At 45.4% G+C, this 23,128-nt stretch overlaps 1 protein-coding gene across 1 annotated transcript in view; it reads left to right on the plus strand.

Moving 5' to 3' along the window:
* The window catches only part of SLC12A8 (solute carrier family 12 member 8), a 46,497-nt gene that overhangs the window by 12,992 nt on the left and 10,377 nt on the right, over positions 1 to 23,128 (plus strand). Inside the window, exons 5-8 of the mRNA XM_005415756.2 lie at positions 9,351 to 9,464; positions 16,168 to 16,255; positions 17,701 to 17,788; positions 20,916 to 21,062. Coding sequence (XP_005415813.1) covers positions 9,351 to 9,464; positions 16,168 to 16,255; positions 17,701 to 17,788; positions 20,916 to 21,062 — 437 coding nt within the window. The remainder of the gene's footprint in view (positions 1 to 9,350; positions 9,465 to 16,167; positions 16,256 to 17,700; positions 17,789 to 20,915; positions 21,063 to 23,128) is intronic.

Raw genomic sequence — 23,128 nt, forward strand, 5'->3', positions numbered from 1 at the left:
GAAAATCTATTCTATGACTTACACAGAATTAAATTAATAGTTTCAAACAAGCAAACAAAAAATCCTTTTAGGTGACAACATCTTGCTCAACCTTTCCAAAATCAAATGCTGTTTGGTTTGATTTGCATTCTGAAGCCAGCCTTAAGGCTGTAGCTGTGTCTGTGTTGCATATAGAGGATAATGAAAACCTTCCAGAAATTAAAACAAACTATCCTTTTAGACGCAAAATCAAAAAGTCAACAAAAAGAATGGTTTTCTTTTGAAGTACCACTGTCATATGGATAATATATCCCTAATTTATTATGGGAAGCTGGGAGCATGGGATGCTGTAGTCTTGAGGATGGCAGAGGGCTCATGGCAGGATCTGGTGGATTAAGTTGTATCATCTTTCCTTTGAAAGATGGGGATCTGATCAGCATGGATTTGGCTTTGTCCTAAACAATACATGGAGCAGCTCTGAGATGGAGGGGAGGTCACTCCAAAGTCCAAAGGATGTGTGTCATCACCACTGAACTGCCACTCATTTTCCTCCAATTGTTGTGCCTTGACTCAGCCTAAATTCTGATCTCTTGAGCCTAGGGCTTTTCACTGGAGAAGTTCTCCAGAGCCTCCCACAGCTGGGCTCTCTGGGCATGACTTCCAAGAAATACCATTCTGTAACTGATAATGATACCCCATTGATGAAAACTATTTTCCTGGAAGAAGGATGGAGCAAGGGACACTGTAGTTCTTGTCCTCTTTGCAATGAATAAAATAATTTTCACCAGCTGGTTTGAATACCATTGAACAAGCCAGGCTGAAAATACCACATCAAAGAAATCAAATAGTAATGGAAGGATTTATATATTACAGCAAGTCTAGTGCTTAGCATTAAATAATGCAAAACATAAGAAGAATTTAAAAAGTTGAAACACCTGTGTTAAAATCCCTTACTTTTTTTTCCTAACCAGAATTTCAGAGTTTCTAGCTGCAGAAAATGTTAATTTTCTGGCTTTTTTTTTGGGGGTGGGGAAGAATTATTAAACACCACCAACCTGTAGAGACAGAGTAAGTGCCAAAGAGCTCTACTAGCTACTTCCACGGGCACATTCCTAAGTTTTCCTTTATTTAAGCAGTGCTTTTGTGATGAGGAGCTGTCTGTGCAGGCTCCTAGTGTGCTCTTGTGTACGTTAGTGGTTTTCCACTTTCCCCAGAAGCTGAGGCAGAGATAAAGCAGGCACAGGGGAGTTGGGCAGAAATTAGCATTTCCTCCCACCCCGTCAGTCCTGCAGGAGATGTGGTGTGGCTGGGGGGAGCCTGGGGGAGCATAGGCTGCCTCCTGATCTGAGAGAGGTGACAGCATCCTGCACATGAAAATCGCTCCATTAGCTAAAGACAAACATCGGAGACAGATTTAAGCAGCTCCCTTTGTTTATTCTGCCTTTTATGCTATTTTTAGCTGCTGGCTAGCACCCAGTGCTGCAGGTCCCTTGCCTTCAGGGAGAGGAGGTGCTCGTCATCTGACGGCTCTCATGGCTGGGATGCTCCACGAGTAGACGGAGGTGCAGTTACCAAAAAGGATAAATATGTAAAGGGATGATGATGCTTTTTTCTCCGGGTTTCCCCAAACAGATCGGCCCTGGCGCTTCTGCTCCAGTTTTTCTTGCTCGCCTGAAGGTATTCGGAGCAGAGATCCCATGTCCCCCCAAGCCTCCTCTAACGCAGCAGAGCATTGCACTGGCTGATGTCAAGCCTCTTTCCAAGGCATCCTGCGGCAGGCTGACCTGCAGGACAGCTGTCGAACCCCGCAGCAATTGGAGAAGAGGTGGCCCAGGGTGCTTTCCCCCGGCAGCGCTGTCAGCATCCCCGCCTGCCCATTTGTCTGCCCGGCTGAGCCGTGTTTATGCCCGGGTCATTCCTCCCCTGCAGCGGGACGCCCGTCCCGGTGCCGCTCCTGCCCTAAGGGACATTTAGATACCCCGGGTTTGTCCCTGCCGCTGTTGGTGGGGATGCACAGGTGCCACGGAGGGTGGGTTTGGGGACAGGGTTAATGGTGGGATCCCCGGAGCCCCCAGCAGCAGGAAGCCGCATTGTGTGTTGACTTTAAACAGGAGGTTTGGGAGATCAGCTCTGGAGCAGAAAACAGGGACTGGGGAGGAACAAACACTCGCTGCTTCAGAAGGGCGGCGATTTCCTTTCGGGTAAACACGTCATTAATCTCAGGGAGCACATTCTTTTCCATCAAAAGATAAGGGATTCCAGTTGCCTTTCTCAGGGCTTGGCCTTTTTAGATTGTTTTAACTGTGGCTTTTGCTCCTGCAATTACAGGCTGGGCATACTCTCTCTTTTTAGGTTTGATGGCTTTATTGTGGGTGCAGAGAAAGTATTGGGCAAGAGAACTCCTTCCCTGCTTTCTTTAAATTTGCTCTAATCCTTCCTCCCCGCCACCCTCTTGCTAAACTTTTTCCCCACTAAAACCTGTCTATTTTTTGCTACTTGCAGCTCTGACGAATTTGAAACGTAAGTGTGGTGTTTGTCCTGATTCATGAAACAATCTCCCCAGTGCTGATGATAAAATAGGGGCTTATTTGTTCACAAGTGGAAAAATAGCAATGAGCTCCTCTCCCCACCCTGGGCTGCCTCTTGCTGCCCATCTTTGGTTTGGCCCTTTTGGCTTGCTGTGAGGTGTGGGGCAATGCTGGCTGTGGCAATTTTCAGCTGGTATCGTTCTGACACATTGTGGGGCAGTGGCAGAGGTGCTGCTTTTGCTTCTGCTCCCTGGGGCTTGGGGTCTGTGGTCACTCTGGCCCTTTTGATCACTAATGTGTTTAACTGGCATTTAGGGATGAAATTACAGAGGGAATTGAGTCCCTTTGCATTCTTACCTCTTCTCCCAGTACTTTCTGCTAAGGGCTGCCAACAGCAACATGGGCTGGGGTGGGGTAGAGCAGGAGCTGAGGAGCTCCCACATCCTGCATCTCTCAGTGCCCTGGCAGCTCAGGCAGAGGCTCTGCAGCCTTTCTGCACTGTCAATGTGGCCACATGCTCTATGTTAATTGCATAATAGCTTCATTTTTATCACTGCATAGTCATTGACCTGCATGTGTTCAATACAAAAATTCCTCTCTATTTTTTTTCCCTTGCCCAGTTTGAGATCCTTAAAGCAGAAATACAGAGACTGTGGGAGCTGCCTGCAGGCAGGATGTAGTCCTGAGGACTGAGATGAAGCGAAGTCATGACATCATTTGTGACATATGGAGAGGGAATGATCCTGTGTTTGCTGTTCTCTGTCTGGGCTGGGCTGCACACACCTTATCTCCAGCTATGGAGCTGTGCTGCTGCCCACGAGTCCAGCGTGGAGCTGATGTTCTCCTGGCTTGCAGGACATGTGCAGTGCTGCATGCTGACTCACATGGCACAGGTGTTGCACTGGAGCTGCAGAAAAGGTCAGACTGGGTTTGGTGCATGTGGTCCCCTGGGTAGGTGAGTCCAGCAGTAGCTGACAGGAGACAGGGGCATCAATCTCATCAGTTTGCCCCATCTCATGCTCTGCTCCTCTGCAGCTCTTCTCGTTTCCTTCTGCTTCTTCCCAGTCTTCCAGCCAAAAACTGTCTATCCAAAGGTCAAGCAGGAGATGTCCTGGAAGGTGTTAAAACATTTTTGTATTCCTGTACAAGTTCAGCAAAGGTCATGTTTATTCTCTGCTCTTGTCAGCACAGCTCTGCTGCCCAACGCCCTCTTCTTCCATGACTCATCAGTTCCCTCACCATTCTCTTGGAGATCTGGGACTTTCTGGTGAAGATCTGTTTGTGCATCCTGCAGGTTGAGTGTCAGCCCACAGCAAGCTGAGCAGTGGACTGGCAGCATGAGAAAACCACCACACTGTCCTCTCTCCACCTCCAGCATTACTGCCCTCTGCCTGTTTTCCTTCCCAAACTTTCCACATTTTTCTCATACATTTCTGCCTGCACCTGACCTGTACCAGGCTGGCAGCCTGGGATCAGCACTGGTAGTGTTGGACTTGCCTGGGAAAAAATATTGTGAGGACCTTGGGAGCTGGAGCTGGCTAGTTGTGAAGGCTTTGCTACAGAAACAGGCCAGCCTTGGAAGAGCTTGGGAATGTGATTGTTAATGCTGCTGTTAAATGAGCCCAAACACAGGAAGCCAGGTGTGTGCATGGAGGGATGTGGAGGCTGCACTGCTTTGATTGATTTATTTTTCATTCTGTTGGGAAAGGTGATTCAAGTGTTATTTGTGACCCTGGTGCCCTCTTCATGCCTCTTTGATTATGCCAATCCACTGGAGAGGTGCCCATTGCCCTGTGTGGCACTGCAGGACCCATGTCATTTTCTGGCACATCCAGCACTTCACTGAGGAAATCCAGAGCCATCCAGAAAGTGGCTGTGCTGGTGCACAGCATCTTTGAGAGCTGTTGCATCAAATGATCCTGTGCTGTTTGTTTAATTTCAGTCTTTGAATGGGGGAGCGGGGGTAACAGAAAGATAAAGTCCCCAGGGTTTTGGCACCATTCATGGCTTTGCACCCATCTCTGCACATCCACAGCTCCTGTGTGGATGGTTAACCCTGTGTATCTGCAATTGCTCACTGAGATGCTAAAAAATCTATTGCTGGTTGTGCTTTGGCATCCACATTTGACTTCATTTAAGCCAGACATGCCAAACTTTCCTTTGACAAGTGAATATGCTGCTGTCATGTGATAAGCTGTGGGTTGTATGTGTGTTTGGGGGAGTTTGGTCACCATCAGACTTTGGTTGAGCTTATTCTGCAGGCAGGAGAAGAATTTGTATTTCAGAGGCTTTTGGAGGGAGAATTTCACTCCTCCCCTGCTGCAGAGCACTCCAGCCTATGTAGGAATTAATTTGGTTTAGGACAGCCAACAGTCACCTGATAGACCACAACCTCTGAGAGTCACCAGCCTGACAGGACTTGACTTGCCCATAGGGGAGTCAGCAGCTCAGAAGTTCTGGGCTTGTACCTTGCCTTGGGCTAAGAGTTTGGAGGAGGAAAATGTAAGCATGGTTGGTGAGGAATAGAACTTTACCTTACTGTATGTTCAGATGAGGATGGCACAGTGGGGCCAGGCTGTGAGCACCATTCCTGTTTTCTCCACGTGGTGTGCTTGGATATCTGCAGCACCCACACCAGGACCTCGTTCTGGGTGTGTGCTTGGACTGGCATCCAAGGCAAACAGCTGGAATTCAGAACTTCCGCCAGAAGGGTTTAGTGGTGGAAGGAGAAATGGGAAAAAGATAGAGAGCAGAGATAATTATGCCAAGGATATATAATTATTCTTTGGCACTCCACGTCTTACACATCACACAGGATCCTGAAAATGCTGAGGTCAGACCTGGGAAATGTGCTGCAAGACAAACACTTCCAGCTGTTCCCCTGAAAGCAAATCTCAGCAAGTGCCTTCCAGGAGGGAATGTGTGGGCTCACTTATTTTGGAAAAGAAAAAAATCTCACCATTTCAAGCCTTCACCATTCACCTTTGTAATTAAAATCTCTACTCACAAGCAGAGTGCAATATGGGACTGTCTTCAGGGAGCTGTTTCTTAAGGTGGTTTTCCATTTTTGCACTGTTTAGCCCCTGCCTTGGTGCCAGGCTTTACTTAACCTTAAGCTTGTGAACAGGCTTATTGAATTTGGCCAAGACTTAACTAATCAGTTATGAGCTCCAGGTTGCCTGGAACTTGGCAGTGCTGCTGTGCTCTGTGCTGTTGCATAATGGCCTGACCCTGTGTAACCACAGCTTCTCCTTGAGCCCCTTCTCCGACCTCTTTGAGTTCCCATTCTGGAACCCTGGGCTTCATGGAGGGGCTGCCCTCATAAGGGGAGTCCTGAGTGCCAAAAACCTTGTGATTTCATGCTCTTCCACAGGGTGAGAGGTGGAGGAAAGTACAAGAAAAGCCCAAACCCACTGGAGAAGACAGGGGATGCAGCAGTGGCAGGCAGATGAAAGCTGGTGCCTCCTCCAAGGCATTTGTGATGGACAGAAAGACATCAGAGTTGTGACCATCTTCCTCCTCCTCCTCCTCTGGCCTCATTGGGCTGGTGTACAGCCTCCTGTGATCCCCCTGGATGGATGCTCATCCTGAAAGCTCTTCCATTTCAAACTTGTTAGGTGGTTTTTACTGTTTATTACATCATTTTAGTAAGAGCAACTGGAAGGACTTGATTTGTGAAGAATCACAGGAACAGTTCAGCTTTTGCTCCAAGTAATTTTTCCCCTATTGTTTATTTAGATCAGCTCAACCACTTGAGAAATGCATTATTTGCTTTCTACTTATTGAGTATCTAATGATGAAAATAAATTGTTACTGCTCTTTATTGTGCATTTCCCATAAGGCTGACATGGCACAGAGAAGGAACCGGATTCTTTTCTTCTAGCATGACACAGGGAAGATTGCTTATAGCACTTCAGCTCCAGCCCTCTGCAAGCCAGCTGAGAGCAGGATTAAGGATCCTGCATTAAAGGCAGGATTTAGAGGCTGTGGGGTTGCATAAATTGATTGAGAGCAAAATTTTTCAGACAAATATTTTGTAATGAACAAGGAGGGAGCAATCTGGTTTGAAAAAGAGAAAGGAGAAAAAGATCTCTTTACAGAAAAAAATGTATAAAATGATCTTGCCTCGTTTGAAGATCAGAGTGCCAAATATAGACCCTATCACATTTCCTTCCCTCCTCCTTGTGAAGCTTGTCCTTTTGAAGTGCACTTTCCATGGGATGTGGATAATTGATTCTACAAACAACTGACCGAGGCCTCTGTTGGTTTCACCGATCTGTCTCAGTTGCTGGTTCCTGTTTTGTTTTGGATGATTTTCAGCCCAATTGCCCTGTCAGCTACAATTAGTGGCATTAATATTAATAAGCTGAAAGGTCAGAGATGTCTTGCACTGGTCACAGGCACGTGGGCAGGCAGGAGATGCTCCCAGCATGTTGTCCTCAGCCCCATGCTCATGTGCCCCTAAATTGATGGTGACTGCAGATCCTAGTCTGATCAAAAGGGATGTGAGGTTTGCTTCACAGGAGGGTGATTGAGTGAGAAATGAGGGTGCAATGACAACTAACATTTGGATGAACTTCTCTTTAATTAGTCAAGAAGGTTCCTGGTTTCTGTATACAGGGGAAATGTGGAATGGCCTCTCACCTGCCAGAGCTGTGAGCAGAGGAAGCAGAAGTGGGATAGCGTTGTAGGCACATCCTGTGTCTCTTTCAACAAATCCATGGCTGTTGTTTTCTGTGGTGCCAGTGACATCTGCCATGGCTTTGGGCTTTTGTCTCTTCCACTGAGGATTTCCACCTAGGGGAATAAAGTAGGAAAGGGAACAACATGCAAGTTAATGGAGCACTAGGGTATCATTTAATTTCTTAAGGTTGATAGGGGTCAGATGCACACAGCTGTAGGTCAGACATTGGACTCAGGGTCTTGTGGTCAGTGTGGGGCCATAATATGGCCAAAATGGTACCACAGAAAATGTAGCCTGGTTGTTCACTGGCCTGTACACTTGGCCTTTTTTACAAGGAAGAAAACAGAAGGCACCCTAAGTGCCTCATTTGAATTATATAGCCCCAAAACACCATTGGAAGACCCCATTTGGAGATGGTTTGCTTACAAAGCAGGATGCTGTGCCTGGTGAGGTTCTGCAACAGTCTGGTTTTGGTTAGATGTTATTTGGCATTTTTCTTAACTTCCTGGAGGATGGAAAAGGGAAAGTGCAGATTCACTCTGAGGATGAACCCCAGCTGGGAAGAGCTCGCAGCAGCCTGGCAGAGAGGGTCAGGATTTCAGATGGCCTCCACAAACTGGGCAGTGGTATGAAAAGGACAATTTGTGATTAGGGAAAACCTGAATGGTAGGAATATGTGAGAGTAAACTGACAAGAGAGGCTAGAGTTCACAGTGGGGCAAGCTTTTATCAAGTGGCATAGATGTATTTGATGCTGCTGCTTCAAAGCTCTGGTTGGAGAAGGTCTGCAGATCTTCGTGGAGTGAGATGGGTATTTTGTTCACTTTTTAAATGAAAAATTAACATTTCTCTGAGGAGCACATACTTGGTGAAAAATCCCTTGGCCAAGGACCAACATTTCCCTGAGCAGTTTGGTGGGAGCCCTGCAGACTGGCCATGGGCTGTGCTATCATGAACATCAATTCTGGTTGAAGCCACACAGGTGTGGACTTACAGGAACATACAGCCTACACAAATCCCCCCTCTATTTCTCCAGAAACTGCACTTTCTGCAGACATCTGTGAGGTCCAGAGGTCAGTGTGTTGCACTGAGCTTGTTCCCTGTAAATCTCATCTGGGACTTGTTCCTAGCAAAGAGAGCTAGTGCTTTTACAAAGCCTAGCAGCAGGAGACCTCTTCTATCAGTGTGTTTCCATCCATGTTTGGGCAACACAATGAATGCAGATGTAGTAGGAAACTTTTGATTATCTGTAGGGTTTTCTGTGAAAACTTCAAAGCTCTGTGGTTAGTTATATTCTGAGAATTTAAATGGATATGTCTTGTGCTCGGAGGTTTGATTTAATGTTCTGGTTTAATCTATTGTCCAAACATCATTAATGTTGTCTTTGAGGCATGGGACAGCTTTGATGGAGTCTTTTTTTAATTTCTGGCCATTACTCTGTGCGGCCATAAACAACATCCTGCCTGCTAATGAGAAAATTCAAGTTATTGGAGTCACATGTCTTGTGGAAATAGATTGTAGTGGCAGGAGAAAAAAAGGAACCAACTTTGCTCACCTTCCACCCCCAGCTGGCATAAGCATTTGGATTACTGACAGGGAGGAGAAGTTTCCACAGATTGAGATACTCGATCAAAAAGCAGTCTTGCCTGTTAAAAATGAAATTATTATTTAATAGTCACATGCATTAATTCCTCAACCTGCTTTTGTGAGCTATCTTTTCTGCTATAAGCACCTAAAACCTTTCCTAATTAATGTTTTGCATGCCAGGTGTCAGGCTTAACCCTTCCTAGCAAATTGAGGTCTGTGGAAGGATTTGAGCCATCCTTCAAGTGTGCAGTGAGGCAGTAGGATCCTCCATTACACACCCAGCAAACCAGGTGCATGACATTGGTATCCCACCCATCACCTTCCCCCCTTACCTGTCTTCTTTAAGCTTGTTTGGAAAGCAAACCTTGTGTGTGTGACCTTAGAAAGATGGGGCAGGAGTGGCAGCCCTGGTTTCTGCCTTCTCCCCACCACAGAAGTTGATGTTCATCCTTTCAGGTGGCGCTTGGAGGCAGGTGCATGTGTTTAGAGGGGGGTGGTGCTGGGAGCATCTGGGGGGCTCCTGCAGCCCTGGTGGTTCCTGGGGCTCTCCGCTCGCCCTCCATGTCTCCACAGAGCACGGCTTCGTCGGCTACTCCCAAGAGCTGATGTTCAACAACACCCTGCCCGACTACAGCCAGGGGGAGTCCTTCTTCACTGTTTTTGGAGTGTTTTTCCCGGCTGCCACAGGTACAGTTCAGTTTTATTCTCACCCCTTTTTTTGCTCCACAGGAATATCCCGGAGATGAGCAGGAGCAAGGGGAGCTCCTCTGGGCTTTGAGCAGGGCTGCACTTGGCTGTAGCAGACCCAAGTGGTCAGTTCAAATGCTCAAGCTTCCCTCCAGCATCTCAAATTTTTTGCACTCCTGTCTTGTTCACTTGAACGTGCTCTTCTGTCTCTGTGGTTAGAAACTGCTGCTGAACTCTGTGGGTTAATGTGGTCCTGTAAATCCTCTCCTGACAAGGACAAGGCTCAGGCACTGATCTTGGCCAATGCTGTCAGGGCAGAAGGTATCAAGTTTATCTAAAAGAACTCATCATGATTTATCAAATCAGATGAGCCTTGTGACTTTGTTGCACTGGGAGAGTGGGAAGAGCTCAGGAGGACTTTCTCTCCATCCTTACCTTAGCAGGTGGCTGAGCTGGGCTGATGCCATTGCCCATGATGGACCCACCACTCGCTGCGTGGTGTCACAGGTTCATCCTTGTATGTCAGCAGAGCTCATATTTATGAGCTTAATTAGATACCTGCATATCATTCATTCCCTTAAATACCAGGGAGATGCATGTCCCCTTTCCAGAGCTGACAATCTCCAGTGGGAATGCAGTAACTATCAGCTGAAGTTGCAATACCTGTTGTTGATGCTGGGTGTTTTAAGCTATAAAAAGTACTGATTATAAGCAGTTTCCATAGCGATGAATCCTTGGATTACAGAATGAATTTTCAGAGGATCAGCTCTAAGCAACTCACTGGAAGTTGCAGAATTGCTGTGGTACAAGGAGACAAATGAAAGTGTTTTGTGGAACAGATGGGACTGGAGGAATGGTCGGCTAGCAGAAGTCACTTTGTCAGGTGCACCTAGTGCAGGACTTCAAATTTGTCTTTGAGATCCTCTCTCTCACCTTATCAGGCTATTGCCTCTCTAGACTCCCTCCTGGAAAACTCACCTTCCTGAACTATTGGCACCACAGAGATGTCTTCTGCCCTCTTTTTTGTTGTCATTTTTGATTGGCCTAAGTGAGTCCCCAAGAGAAAAAAAAAAACTTTCTCATGTCTCTGTTTGGTGCAGGAAAGCAGGTTGTTTTCTGGTTCCTTGGTTATAGAAGAAGGAACAGTTATGACAAAATTGTGCAGAAAATGACCATGATTAGCCATGTTAAATGATTTTTTGTCACTGCTAATGCTTGGCTGCTAGGAAGAATGCCAAAGCTAATAGATACAATTTGTTTAAAGCCCTGGCAGCCTGTTGCTCTGTTTAGTTAGCAGTGGTAATACCAGCAGTAATGTCAAACATTCTCTGAAAATACCGTTTGGGATGATGTATAATTACTTTGGTTGTTAGCACAGCTTTTTCATGTGCTCTTTTTAATTGCTTGGTTATTTACAGGATTTAAATTATTCCTTCAGAGTAGCAGTGCCAGTGGTACAATATAACACCACTATCACTCCTGTCACTGCTGTTTGGAGCACTGTGGAGTTCAGGAGCCTCATAAAATGCAGGGCTGTGTTTGGTGCTCTGCATGGAAGAGGTTGTGGTCTGATTAGAAATTTCTAGGATGGGGGTCAAGACTTCTCTGCTGCCAGTGCTGCTGCATCAGGGCAGCCAGTGTGATGCAGAGGGTGAGCAAAAGTGGCACTGAGGAAGGGCAGGGACAGGCTAGCACTGCTCCCAGGGACCTGGTTGAAGCACTGGAAGCAAAATCCTTTGCCTTAAGATACAACAGAAATTTGGGGAGAGTTTCAGCAAAACAATATGCTGTTTAGTTTTGAGGGGTTACATTGAGCCAGTTTGAAACAGTTCTTTGATCCACAGCAATGTTCTGTTTATCTTTAATTATAAAATGTTGTGTTTACTATTTTTAATTTGTAGCATATGCTAGCTTACAATTTAAGATGCTATTTTGATAACAAAGTTTTTAAAAAAGAATATTTCGGAAATTGTGAAACAAATTGTTTGGGCCTTTTGAGATGAAATGTTCCTCTTTGAAGTGAAACTATTTTGATCTCTTCAGGATAGGCTTCTTCCTCTGTCTCTGAGATGGCTATCTGAATTCAACCAGTTTGAGTTTGGTGTCTGAGATATACTGAAAAGTGGTTGTAAGTTGCCCATTTCTACCAGACATGGCAGTGAAACAGAAATGTCTGAAATGCAGGCTGGTGTCTGTAACAGCAAAGAGGGGCAGCCACTTCAGGAAGGGGGAGCGGGACCTGTGGGGAGACCCTGCCAGACCAAACAGGCAGGAGGAGCAGCTGGGGACATGCTTCAACTGATGGGCCTAGGATGGTCATCCCAGCCTTTTGCAGACCAGTAGCATCATGCTGCCTCCTAGGAGCATCCTCCTCGGGGTGTTTTGCTCCAGGTCAGGTTGTTTTCTCTGTTCCTCTGTGTTTTATTGGTATGACTGCAGCAATGCAAGGGAGTTTTATGGTTGAGCGCTGGTAAGCAGAGGCTGGTGCAATAGGTGTTTAAACCATTTCAGCAGGTAATCATAGGGAAGTAGCCAAGAGATCCAAAACAGACATCTAGAGCTGGCCTAAATGGGAGAGCATGGGCATGGAAGACTGGGATTTGCTGGCTTCAGTCAAAAGACTGAAATACAGCTGTGGAAGATGTGAACATGCCCCTGTAGAGGTGCTGTGCATTAACCAGCTGTTCTTCTGCATGTTTGTAAATATCTTCTCAATGCACACATTTTGCTGCTGTGCTGTGAACACTTGGATGCCCACCCAGCCAGGGCTTTTCAACAGGGAGGGAGTCTCAGGGGCAGCCTGCCCACAGCCAGCTCCCAGCAGCAGCCATGCAGCCGTCAGTGCATTTTAAAATTAAGATAAATGCCGTTTCTGTTGTGCAAAAAATGTTTTTCTACTAAATCCCCAAGGTTTTCTGTCTAATGAAAGAAGTGTGTTGTCTTGTGATAGAAGAAAGTAAGATGTCATTTGAAGCAGCGTTAGTGGAAAATATCACTGCACAGAAACCAGCTCTGAAATAAACCATATCTGGCACTTGCAAAATGACAGCAAATAGATTTAGAAGTTTTGGGCTAAGTTATCAGATGATGTAAACTGGCACAACTCCATTGAAGTCTATGGGCAAGGCGCCAGCTTACATCAGTGGAGAAGTTGGCCCTTTAAAAAAATTAGCTACAAGCCTTATCTAAGATTTTCCATTCTTCACCTCCTGGGCGAAGGAAAAAAACCACCTTTTGTATTTTATAGTATGTTCACTGAAAAATGCACTGGGCGTTTGCAGAGTGATCATATCTGCAGCCATAAACCATGGCTGGCGGGGCTGGTGGCTGTGCCTGACACACAGTGTAGGTGGTCCCCTCATGCACACATCCACCCCCTGGATGATGCCCAGGACCAGATTACACTGGGAATAGCAGCAACGTACAGACTGTCTCAGCCATAATTTCCTGGCTGGCTTGGCTGTGTTTTCATGCTTCTTTGTCCAGAAGCTTTGTCACTATCTGCTGCTCTCTAAGATAATAGCCAGTGTGGAAAATCCAGCCCGCTATCTCATTGAAACAGAGAGGTGGATCATTTTCTCCATGGAGAATCTGCAGATATGATTGCTTGAGTTCAGAAGGGATTGGCCATTTCCCTAGGGATAGGCCTGTGTCTGAAGAAAGGAACATCCCAATTTCTTCCTACCTTGACTGCTAGGAAGGACATGCAGAAGGAATCTGCAACGAGCGTTGTGATGGTTCTGTGTCTGCACTGCCTGCCATACGTGTTCTTAACTTGAAAGAAAAAAGAGCATTTTCAGAGGAAAGACTGATTTGTTCAGGAAAACTTAATTTAAAGGGTTTAAAAGGCTGCTGGTGGTGGAGAGGTGGCTCTGGCATTGTCCATACATCTGTACTACCAGATTGTCCACACCTTTGCACTGGTCATGTCAGAGTCATAATTGCAGCACAGAGGAGCAGCAGCAAATAATTGCAGCACATGGCTTTGGCCAGAGTGGCTGAGAATATCTGAGTTGCTTCCCTCTGTGGTGGCCTTGACCTTTGGTTGTGGAACCCATGAAACTTTGCTGACCTCTTGGGAGCCCTGAGAGAAGCCAGTGGTGTGCAGTGGCCTGGGTGTGACCCCTGGTCACTGCTGGGCAGGAGGTCAATCACCAGCCTCTAGATCCTCTTTATGTGGGCCCTGGGAAGTCATCTCCTGGCTGCTCACAGCGTGTGTGGGTCTGTGGGAGGGAGGCAGGGAGGCAGCCCAGGCTGTGCAGTCATCGCTCTGCCGATGACTCACGTCTTCAGCTTTTTTATGTTCAGTCCAGAAAATGCCATTTTGGTGTTTCCCCAGTGCTTTGCTGAGGCAGGAGTTTGGATGAGGAAGAGGTGACTCAAGCTGGAAGATTTAAAGGTGGTGCCAGATGTTTGAGAAACTTGGCCAAGAAGCACATGAGATTAACAGCTGTCCTTCTGACAATAGTTTGCTCCCTTTGGAAGAAAAATTCAGAGAATTCTGTTTTCTGCTTTGTCTTTGAATTGCAAAGTCATATGTCATCAAAGAGTGCTTCATAGAGAATTTATTTAGGATATTTGTGACCGTTTCCATGGACTTTTGCCTTCCTAACTTTTCTTACCTCTAGCTAAGCCTGTTGTGTAACTGTTTGAAAGGAGCAGGGCTTGAACATTGCACGGAATCTTTATCTAGAGCAAACCAGAGCAGCTGACAGGCTTTTAGCTGTGCTGTTCAGAAGCATATCCACAAAATAGTCTTCCAGGAGAAAATTAAGAACTTGATTTGTAATGCTTTCAGTATGGTGTCAAGGATTCAAATCTGGTCTGAATTTGGAGGAAAAGCTCTTCCAGGAGCTGAGGAATGCCAGGATTCTGTGGGGACCAGGAAGTGGTTGTCAGGGCTCTGGCTCCATGGTGGAGATGACAGGGAAAGATGGCTGGTCAGTAGACAGATCAAGGGGAAAAAAAAAGAGATGATCAAGGAAAAAGCATTAATAATAAATAAATAAATAAAGCCCTGGATGTGTTTGGCAGCATGAGAGTGCCTTGTGCTCATTTGTATGCTGTCCTCAGGGCAGAGCAGTGAGGAGAGGAGGTGTTATAATTCCCTTTGGACAGATGTGGAGATGGGGCTATGAAGAGGCACAGCAGTGCCTAGGACAGAGCAGAGCAGAGTTTGTGTTCCATGATTAGCAACCCAGCCATTGCTGACAGCCCATCAAAGGCCAGGGTCTGTAGGGAATAGGGAGGCCATCCATCTGGCTGATTTGGGTTTGTCCCCTTTACCCTGAGATTGGTCCCACAGCTCTTGTCTCTCCTGCATCTTGGGGAAAAACCCTTCCAAGCAGCAATCAGTGTCTGAGTTTAAAATGCAATGGGCTGTTGCTGATTTGGAGCTGTAGTCACTCAGATCTGCAGCTGCAGAGACTGACTTTCTCATTCTTATGCCCTCTGAACACGAGGAATTGCTGCTGGCCTTGGCAGCCACGGTGGACTGGCATGTGGTCAGTCCCTGCTGCGGGGGCTGCCAGATGCTGTGAGTGCCATGGTGCCATGGTGCTGGCATCCTCCTTCCCATTGTTCTGTGGTGATCTCACCCAGGCCCCAGGGACCCTGCCATCAGCACTGCTGGCTGGCTTCTGGCCCACGTGTCCTTATGGAGACATTAGTCTGACATCCCGGGGGGAACGGTGATGGGCAGAAGTTAGCATCCTAAAGTCTTTGGTCCTGCCTTCAGATTGTCCAAATTCTCATCAGGATTCTAAATCAAAGATATTTATTTATTTATTTATTTTTATTTCTAGCACATACCTGAAGAAAACTTTTGGCATAATGCGACTCTGTTTCCTTGACAAGTCTGGTATGACTCCTTCTTCAGCTATGGACAAAGTCCCTTAACCAACCTGTACCTTGGCTTTCTAGTCCTAATGTAGAGACTCTAATCCTCTGATTCATCCTGTTTCCCTCTCTTGCTCTTTAGATGGCAATTTTTTAGGCTAAGGATTGTCCCTGATTGTATAATACCCTGTACTCTGGCCTAAAATAACAGTTCAGTATTTTATTCTTAGTCCTAGCATGTGTTTTCTACGTGACACTGGGACAATCACTTGCCCTCTCAGTGTTTCTGTTTTCCTATCTGCAAGGCAGAGATAATGCCTCCTTCCAAAGCAGATCCCTTGGCTGGAAGGTGCCACCTACGTGCCCAGAGCCCTGTCATTCCCTCTGCTAATGTGATCATCATTTAACGTGGACAGGACATTCTGTTTTGTAGCAGTGTCCCCGTGAATGCAGGGACCTGTAATGGATCAGGTCTGGGGTTGTACCACGGCTGCATGCGCTGCCCTGATGAACAGTGGCATTTCTCTTTTCAACAGCTGGGCAGCATTGTCTCCTGTTAGGTTTGTATGAAGATAAGATGGGTTTTGTTCACATACTGCTTCCCCCTCAGCATTGTTCAAACCAGACAGAGGCTTCTTTGACATGTTAGTGGTGACTTGCTTCTGTTAAAGACATGAACATTTTTTTACCAAGCAATTGATGGGAGCCAGTATTTGACTGTGTGGCAGTGCAATGAAGTGATGTAGTTACTGTTCTGAAACAATCAATGAACTGAATGATTAAATTATATTACATATTGCAATGTGTATTATATATTCTATAACTTAGATTGACTCTAAATTGCACTTGTGTCTGCAAAACGCAGGTGTGATGGCTGGGTTCAATATGAGTGGAGATCTCCAGAAGCCTTCTTCCAACATCCCTCTGGGGTCTCTGGCTGCCATTGGCACCTCGTAAGTCATTGATTGGGGAAAATTTGCTCTGGAGACTGCCCTGAGTGTGACCAATACATTTCATATTCCCATCAGCCTTTTATTGCTCAGCCACCTGGAAAATTAAAGTGTGGCTCTCATTCCAATTGTCATCCATTACCACCACCTACTCTGGGTGGGCTGGAGATGTCTGTTACTGAGGATGTACTCAGTCCTTCTGCTGCTGGGTGGGATCTGTGCTGGTGCTGGGTGCTTGTGCTGCTGCAGCCTGGCTGTCCCAGAGTCAATGCAGAGCTCTCCAAGGCTTGGCAGGGGGATGACTTTGTCATTCAGTGCTGTTGATTTCAAAGGGGGGAGGTTATTGCTTTTTTCCCCCTCCTTGTGTTCTTTTTCTATATAAATAGAAAAGAAGTATCAAAATTTTGTATTTTTTATTAATGGGCAAAAGAGGCCAAGAGAGATGAGACCTACCCACCTGCAAGACAGGGGAAACAGATGCCCTGCATCACCAAGTCATCCTCTTCTCAAGGAAATGCTGCTTTCCAGGAGAACTTTCCACTGATGCTTATTAAAAAAAAAAAAGCCCTCAGTAGCTTTTCCTGCCTGCTTTTATTGCCATCTAAATCGCCTTTGAAATTATTCCTTTTAATTGTGTACCAATGTTCAGTCAGGAAGGAAGATTCTTCACAATTTGGAGGCGTTCCTGCTGGAACTGGTGCTTGTTTTAAGAGGGGGGATTCCACAGGACACAGAAGTAGCACATGAATCCATCTATCCAAGGCTGTGGTCATTCCCTTCTCTGCTCTCTGGGCTTGACAGACAAAATTATCCCCCAGCCTGAGTATGGAAAGGCCAGAACTCCAGAAGAGGGTCTGGCTGAGGCTGCAGAGCCTGCTGGCTGTGCTGTTAACGTTGCTGCCAGGTGGAGGGACCTGTGTACCTGCAGAGCCACAGAATCACAGAACAGTTTCGGCTGGAAGGGACCTTTAAAGGCCATCCAGACCCAACCCCTGCAGTGAGCAGGGACTTCTTCAACCAGATCGGATTGCTCCATCAAAGTCCATCCTGACCTTGAATGTTTCCAAAGATGGGGCATCCGCCACATCTTGGGGAGCCTATTCCCATGTTTTACCACCCTTATTGTAGAAAATTTGGTTTTTACAGCTAGTCTGAATTGACCCTCTTTTATTTCATACCATTACCCCCTGGCATTTTGCTACAGGCCCTACTAAAAAGTCTGTCCCTAGGACTGGAATATTTCCCCCCTGCACACCTAAAGAGTGTGGGTACCTTCCCCTCAGGGTTGGTGTCAAATTCATCCCTGAAGCTAAATCATTCAGGAACCATGCAGAGTGACTGAAGACCCAACTTGTGGGCATTTGACCATCTCCTGGCTCTTCTAGGGGCAGAATTCTCTATGGTCTTGTCTTGCTGTGAAGAAATTGGTTTATTTTTGTTGTTTGCAGGTGGTTTCTGTACATGGTCTTCGTTTTCTTGCTGGGAGCCATTTGTACCCGGCAGTCGCTCCGCTATGACTTCATGATAGCAGAGAAGGTAACTTGTGGTTTTGTATAATGGTGCTTTCAGGTTGCCATCTGCCTTACTGAATGCCTGAGCTTTTCAAAACCCTAAGGAATGTGGGTACACATCCCTCATTAAAATTTCCCTGTTGCAAATCCCAGTGTACAATTGGTTTGAATAGCCTTGCAGTCACAAGCATATCCCATAATGCCAAACTTTGGCATTGTCACCCAGCAGGAGCTTTAAGAGTATGGTAATGTGGTCTAATGATAAATGCTGTATTTTATTCCATGTGTCCTTTCTCGTTGGTGAAAGCTTAGACCAAATTGAAATCTCTGAAGAACCCCCCTGCCTATCTTGACTAAGCCAAGCGAAGCTCACATTTCCATATCTAGCAGGCTGTAATTGCGGGGTGAGCAACAGGATTGTTCAACTCAAGACATTCCACAATTCCACACAGAGTATTTACAGGAGGGGGGGTTGTAGTGTTACACACAATGAGCCTCACCACTGCAGGCCTCTAAGAAAAGACCAAGAGATTTTGGTGTGTGCCATTGTCTTTCTTTGGATGGGATGTGGAAGGGCTAATTTTCTGTTATTAGGTATTGTCCAAAATCATGGGTTCACTGTATTTGACACTCTTTTTTTTGTGATTCATTTGAAGTTGAGAAGTTTACATAGTTTGATCTGTAACATGGTTTTAGTCTAAAATATCAATTTGAAACTCTGGTTTTGTTTCTTAACTCTAAACTTCTTCCAGCTCTAAACTTCTTCCACACCCCAATAAGCTCCCAAGTATTGGTAGGGCTCTGCCACTACCTGCTGAGGTAAAAAAATCCACCTCTATTTCAGGGAAAAAAAAGAATGAACCTGCCTTCTCTAAGGCAACCTCTTTATATGTCAATGACTTAATGGGCAAAAAGTGCAGTATCCAAAAAATCAGCTTTAAATGAATCTGCTGAAGAAAAAGAGATTGTTAAAGCTGTGTTTTAACTTCAGAACCCTCAGGGGGGAAATGAAAAATCTCCTAGTAATGAATGAGAAGATATTTAATACTGTCAAACACAAAAAATAAACAAGCAAACACCCCCCTCCAAAAAAGTAAATTCAATTTTCTTTCCACTAATATGGAACAAACGAATGGTGCAATATCCATGTTTCTTCTTTGAATTATTACAAGATGCTTTAGATTTTAATGACTTTGGAGAGAGGAAGGGGGGGAGAGATCATTACTTCTCCAAACTCTCCCTTTCTATCACAGGTGAACGAATGCTTGGCTGCTTTTCTCTGTTGCAATATTTGTTTGGCTTTTTAAACACAAAAATGAGATTCAGTAATTTCACTTCTAATGAGCTCCAACTGCCAATTCCTTGCAATGTATTCACACTCTCTATGTTCAAAACTCTTAGCAAAACCTTTCATCAGCCTTGGTGAAAGGGACTCTTCCCCTCTAACCCTGATTTGAATGTCAAGTAGCACATTTAAATGCAAGCATTTTTGGCAGCTAAAATAATATATGATGTCTGGCACAAGTGTTTGTTTCTTCCGAGTATTTCTCGGAGCAGGGCAGGATTAGAGGAGAGGGAAGGGAGGATTCCCCACTGAGTGTCTGTCTGCTGGGCTAATGAGAGCTGGTATCTGCTCATCTTTGCCTCAGGTTCCTTCTGTCCCACAAGATACAATTCACAAGGCCAAGTGGATTTTCATGGGGAAATGTTGTGCTAGGAAGTTTGAGCAGTTCTGGATCATGATGTTAATTTCACTTGCCTTCCCCAACAGCAAGATTTTTTTAAGGCTTTTTACCCAATCTCCTTTTTGCTGCCTGCAGATTTTATAGACAAAAAACCACAGTCAGATGTAGCTTGAATCATCTTTAGCCATGTAAATTTTTGTAATTCCTCCTAATAAAGCATGTGTCACCTGACTTCAACGGGGGCAGAAGCTGGGAGGACCTGTGTTCATTTAGACCCTCTTTTCCATGGAAGGAGGGGTGAGAGCAAATGTGGGATGCAGGGGACCTGCATTTGGTGACATCCTCTGCCACAGATACTTGTCTGTACCTCCAGCACTTCAGAGGAGTATGGGCATGTTGGATTTGGACCAAAATGTGAGGTTTTTCTCTCTGCCTGGCCTTTGTGCTGGAGTTACCCCCATGCCTTGCCATTCTCCCTGCCTGGCTGCTGGCTGTCAGACCTCTGTGGGCTCGCAGGACTTGGGGGTGTCTCAGGTTACCCTAGACCTTGTTTGCCTTATTTTTTCTGTCCAGGTCCTTACACTGCAGTGCCAGGAACACTCGCATTTCAAAGCTTTCTTGCACAATGTTTATATTGTGGGGTTTTGTGTATTTGGGTGGGGTTTTTTAGATACACTTTCTGTGCTTGCAGCTCTCGACAGTGGGGACCTGCTTAGGGGGACCCCAGTCCTCACTTCTGTGTGACAGACCAGGACCTGTCCTTCCTTTCCCTCCACACCTGCAGGAGATGCTCCCAGCTTGAAAGGGTGCTTCAAAAAACAGTTCTAAACCCAGTTTTGTTAGCACTATGGCTTTAAATTTTTTCTTTTTAATGTTTCATGCTGGCCAAAGGAAATTCTTTTCTCATTGAAGACAGGAAAATAAGGTCATTGTATTACATCCTTTGGAGCGTGTTTTTTGAGACGCCATTTACTTAAGTGGCAATTTTGATTTGGTTTTACTGTGGGTTTTCCTTCAGGATTGGTTTTCCCCTCTGAGACACAGGGGTTTGTCTTCCTGTTTTGGATGGTGGGAAGCCTGGGCAGCTTTTCCTGTATGATGTGCTCTGTATATAAGTGATCTTGCCTGAAATAAACTCACTTCCAGTTACTTAAGGGGAATCTAATAGCTGCTGCTTTGCTGCACTTGCTCCAAGTGACAAAGAATTCCTTGGATATGAGCTTGTAAAATGGTTCTGTCGGTACAGGATGTTCAGTATTAAATTACTTTTATGGGATAATTTTCCTGTATTAATTGCTTGTACTTTATACCACAGACCAATCAAATTGCTGCTTTCCCAAGGCTTGCTCTGTTCTTTTAACAACTTAAGGAAATATATGTGATCTGTTAAAATACATGTATTTAAGATTGCTTAGGTGTCTTTAAGGCATAACATGATGAACTTTGCATTCTCTCTGTTTCCTCCAGGTATCCTTGGTGGGGTTTTTGTTTTTGCTAGGGCTGTACATCTCATCCCTGGCCTCCTGCATGGGAGGGCTGTATGGAGCACCCCGGATCCTGCAGTGCATTGCCCAGGAGAATGTGATCCCCATGCTTGCCTTCCTTGGACGTGGGGTTAGTCATCCTTTCTGCAGGATTGCTGTCAAACCTTCACCTGAGCTTAAGAAGCCAAGATTTCTATGTGTCTGTGAAGAGCGATGGGGGATGCATGAAATGCAAGGAGGGGAAAGCTCAGGATCTGGTATCCCATGCATAGGCAGAAAAGCCAGGAAATGGGTGGTTTTATGAAAAAAAAAAAACAAGCATCCAACTGTCTGGGGTTCTTTCCCTGTCTGTCCCTGTGTGCACTGCCTCTGCTCTGAGCCCTCCCACGGGGTTTGGCATCGTGCAGTGCTGGCACCTCGCTCACCCACCTGTGTGCCCTGCCCTGGGGCTCTGTGTCCTGTCCCTGTGCACACACAGCCCTTCCAGGCTGCCATCATCCCCTACCCCCTGACCCACTCACTCAAGCTGTGCCCAGCAGGACAGGCTCTTATGCTATAACTTTGCCTGTGGGTTTTTTGCAAACACCTTCTCCGAGCTGGTGCTGATCCCGGCCATGACCGAAGGAAGCACCTCCCTCTCCTCTGCCCTCCTGCCCAGGGCAGAAGCCTGAAGCTTTTCTCTTAGCACTTGGTGAAATAGATGGTAACTATCTCTTTACCTTCTATCTGTTTTCTTTCTTATTCTTCTTTCCTGTACATTTTCTTTGGTCTGTTCCTGTCCTCTGTGGTAGGCTCAGAGCTGAGCGCGTGGCCAGCTGTGATGCTCTGGATTCAGTCTGTGTGCAGTGGAGAAGAGGACACTTCTTTGGGAGATAAGGTGCCTTTGGGACACTATTAAATTAAAACAAAAAATAAATTTGAAAGTTAAAGTTAGGGGTCTTCTAAGCTTTAGATATGCATTGAAACAAGATCTTGCTTGGAATATGACAAGAAGCTTCTTCCTTGCTTTGTGAATAGTCTTTATGCACGAGTCATTCTACTGATATCAGTCACCAAGGACTCTCTAGTCTTGGGCTATACATCCATACATGGTTTTCCCTTTTTCTGAATAGGGAGAAAATAATTCCATCACTCTCAATAATCTGCAGTACCTAACTGTCTGTACAGAGTGTCTGGAAAAGCCTTTTGATGCTTTGCTCCTTCAGAGTGGCTTAAAAATACAGAAAAATAGTTTTCAGTATTGATATTTATGAATGTTAAAAGTATTTAAATATTTCATAAACATCATAATTTTCTCTCTGTTGTTTTATGTTTCTCAAAGCAGTTTTCTAAACTAAAAGTTATAATAATAGCAAAAATGATAGTAATAATCGTAGGGAAATCAGGAACAGTAATGACTGCAAAGACTTCTAGCTCCTGAAGGCAGTTTTCAGGTGATCCCAGTTTAAGCTGTTCTCTACTTGGCAACCCTTGTGAAATTCTCAGTGGTTTAGCAAAGGTGATTCCCTCTCTTCTCTGATAGTTTTCTGTCTTTCTGTCAGATTTTCTGCTCTGAACTCCAAGTAGAGTGCCATGATGGGAAGGGCTCAAAAAGAGGTGAGAAATCAAAGGCAGATCACTTTTCCCCCTTCCATCTCTCCACACCTTGGGAATTGTTTAGATTTGGTTTATGGAGAGTAAATACATTTAATTTGTCCTTACCAATCTACTCCACATCAGTTCTTCTTTTTCATGGCTGAAGAAGGTGGTGTGGTCACATAACCCCAGCTGATGGGAAGGACACAAACGTTTTCTATGGAGTTAAATCCAAGCCAGATGCATCCTGAGGTCCTCCCATCTGTTCCCCATCTCAGTACATCTTTCTGATACTGAAGATGCTTTCTAAGATCTGTGTTCCTTTGGCCTTGAGATGTATTTTTGTTCATTCTGAAAAGATGTAATGGTCCAGAACTTGTCCCCTTTTCTATAAATAAATAAGAGTGGAGAAAACAGAAATAGTTTCCATTTGAGCAGTGTGTTTATTAAAGAAGTAAATGCAGTTAAGTGAAAACTTAAGATGCTTTGTAAGATATCTTGTAAGATATTTTTAAGCAAAGTGTTTACACAGCTTGCACAGGCTTGTCAGGTGGCAAAATGGCAAGATGGGGCCTGGTCTGAGGAAGGGTATGTTAGACCTGGGATTAAAGGCTCAAGTAT

This window comes from Geospiza fortis, unplaced genomic scaffold, assembly GCF_000277835.1.
Source record: "Geospiza fortis unplaced genomic scaffold, GeoFor_1.0 scaffold112, whole genome shotgun sequence".
NCBI lineage: Eukaryota > Metazoa > Chordata > Aves > Passeriformes > Thraupidae > Geospiza > Geospiza fortis.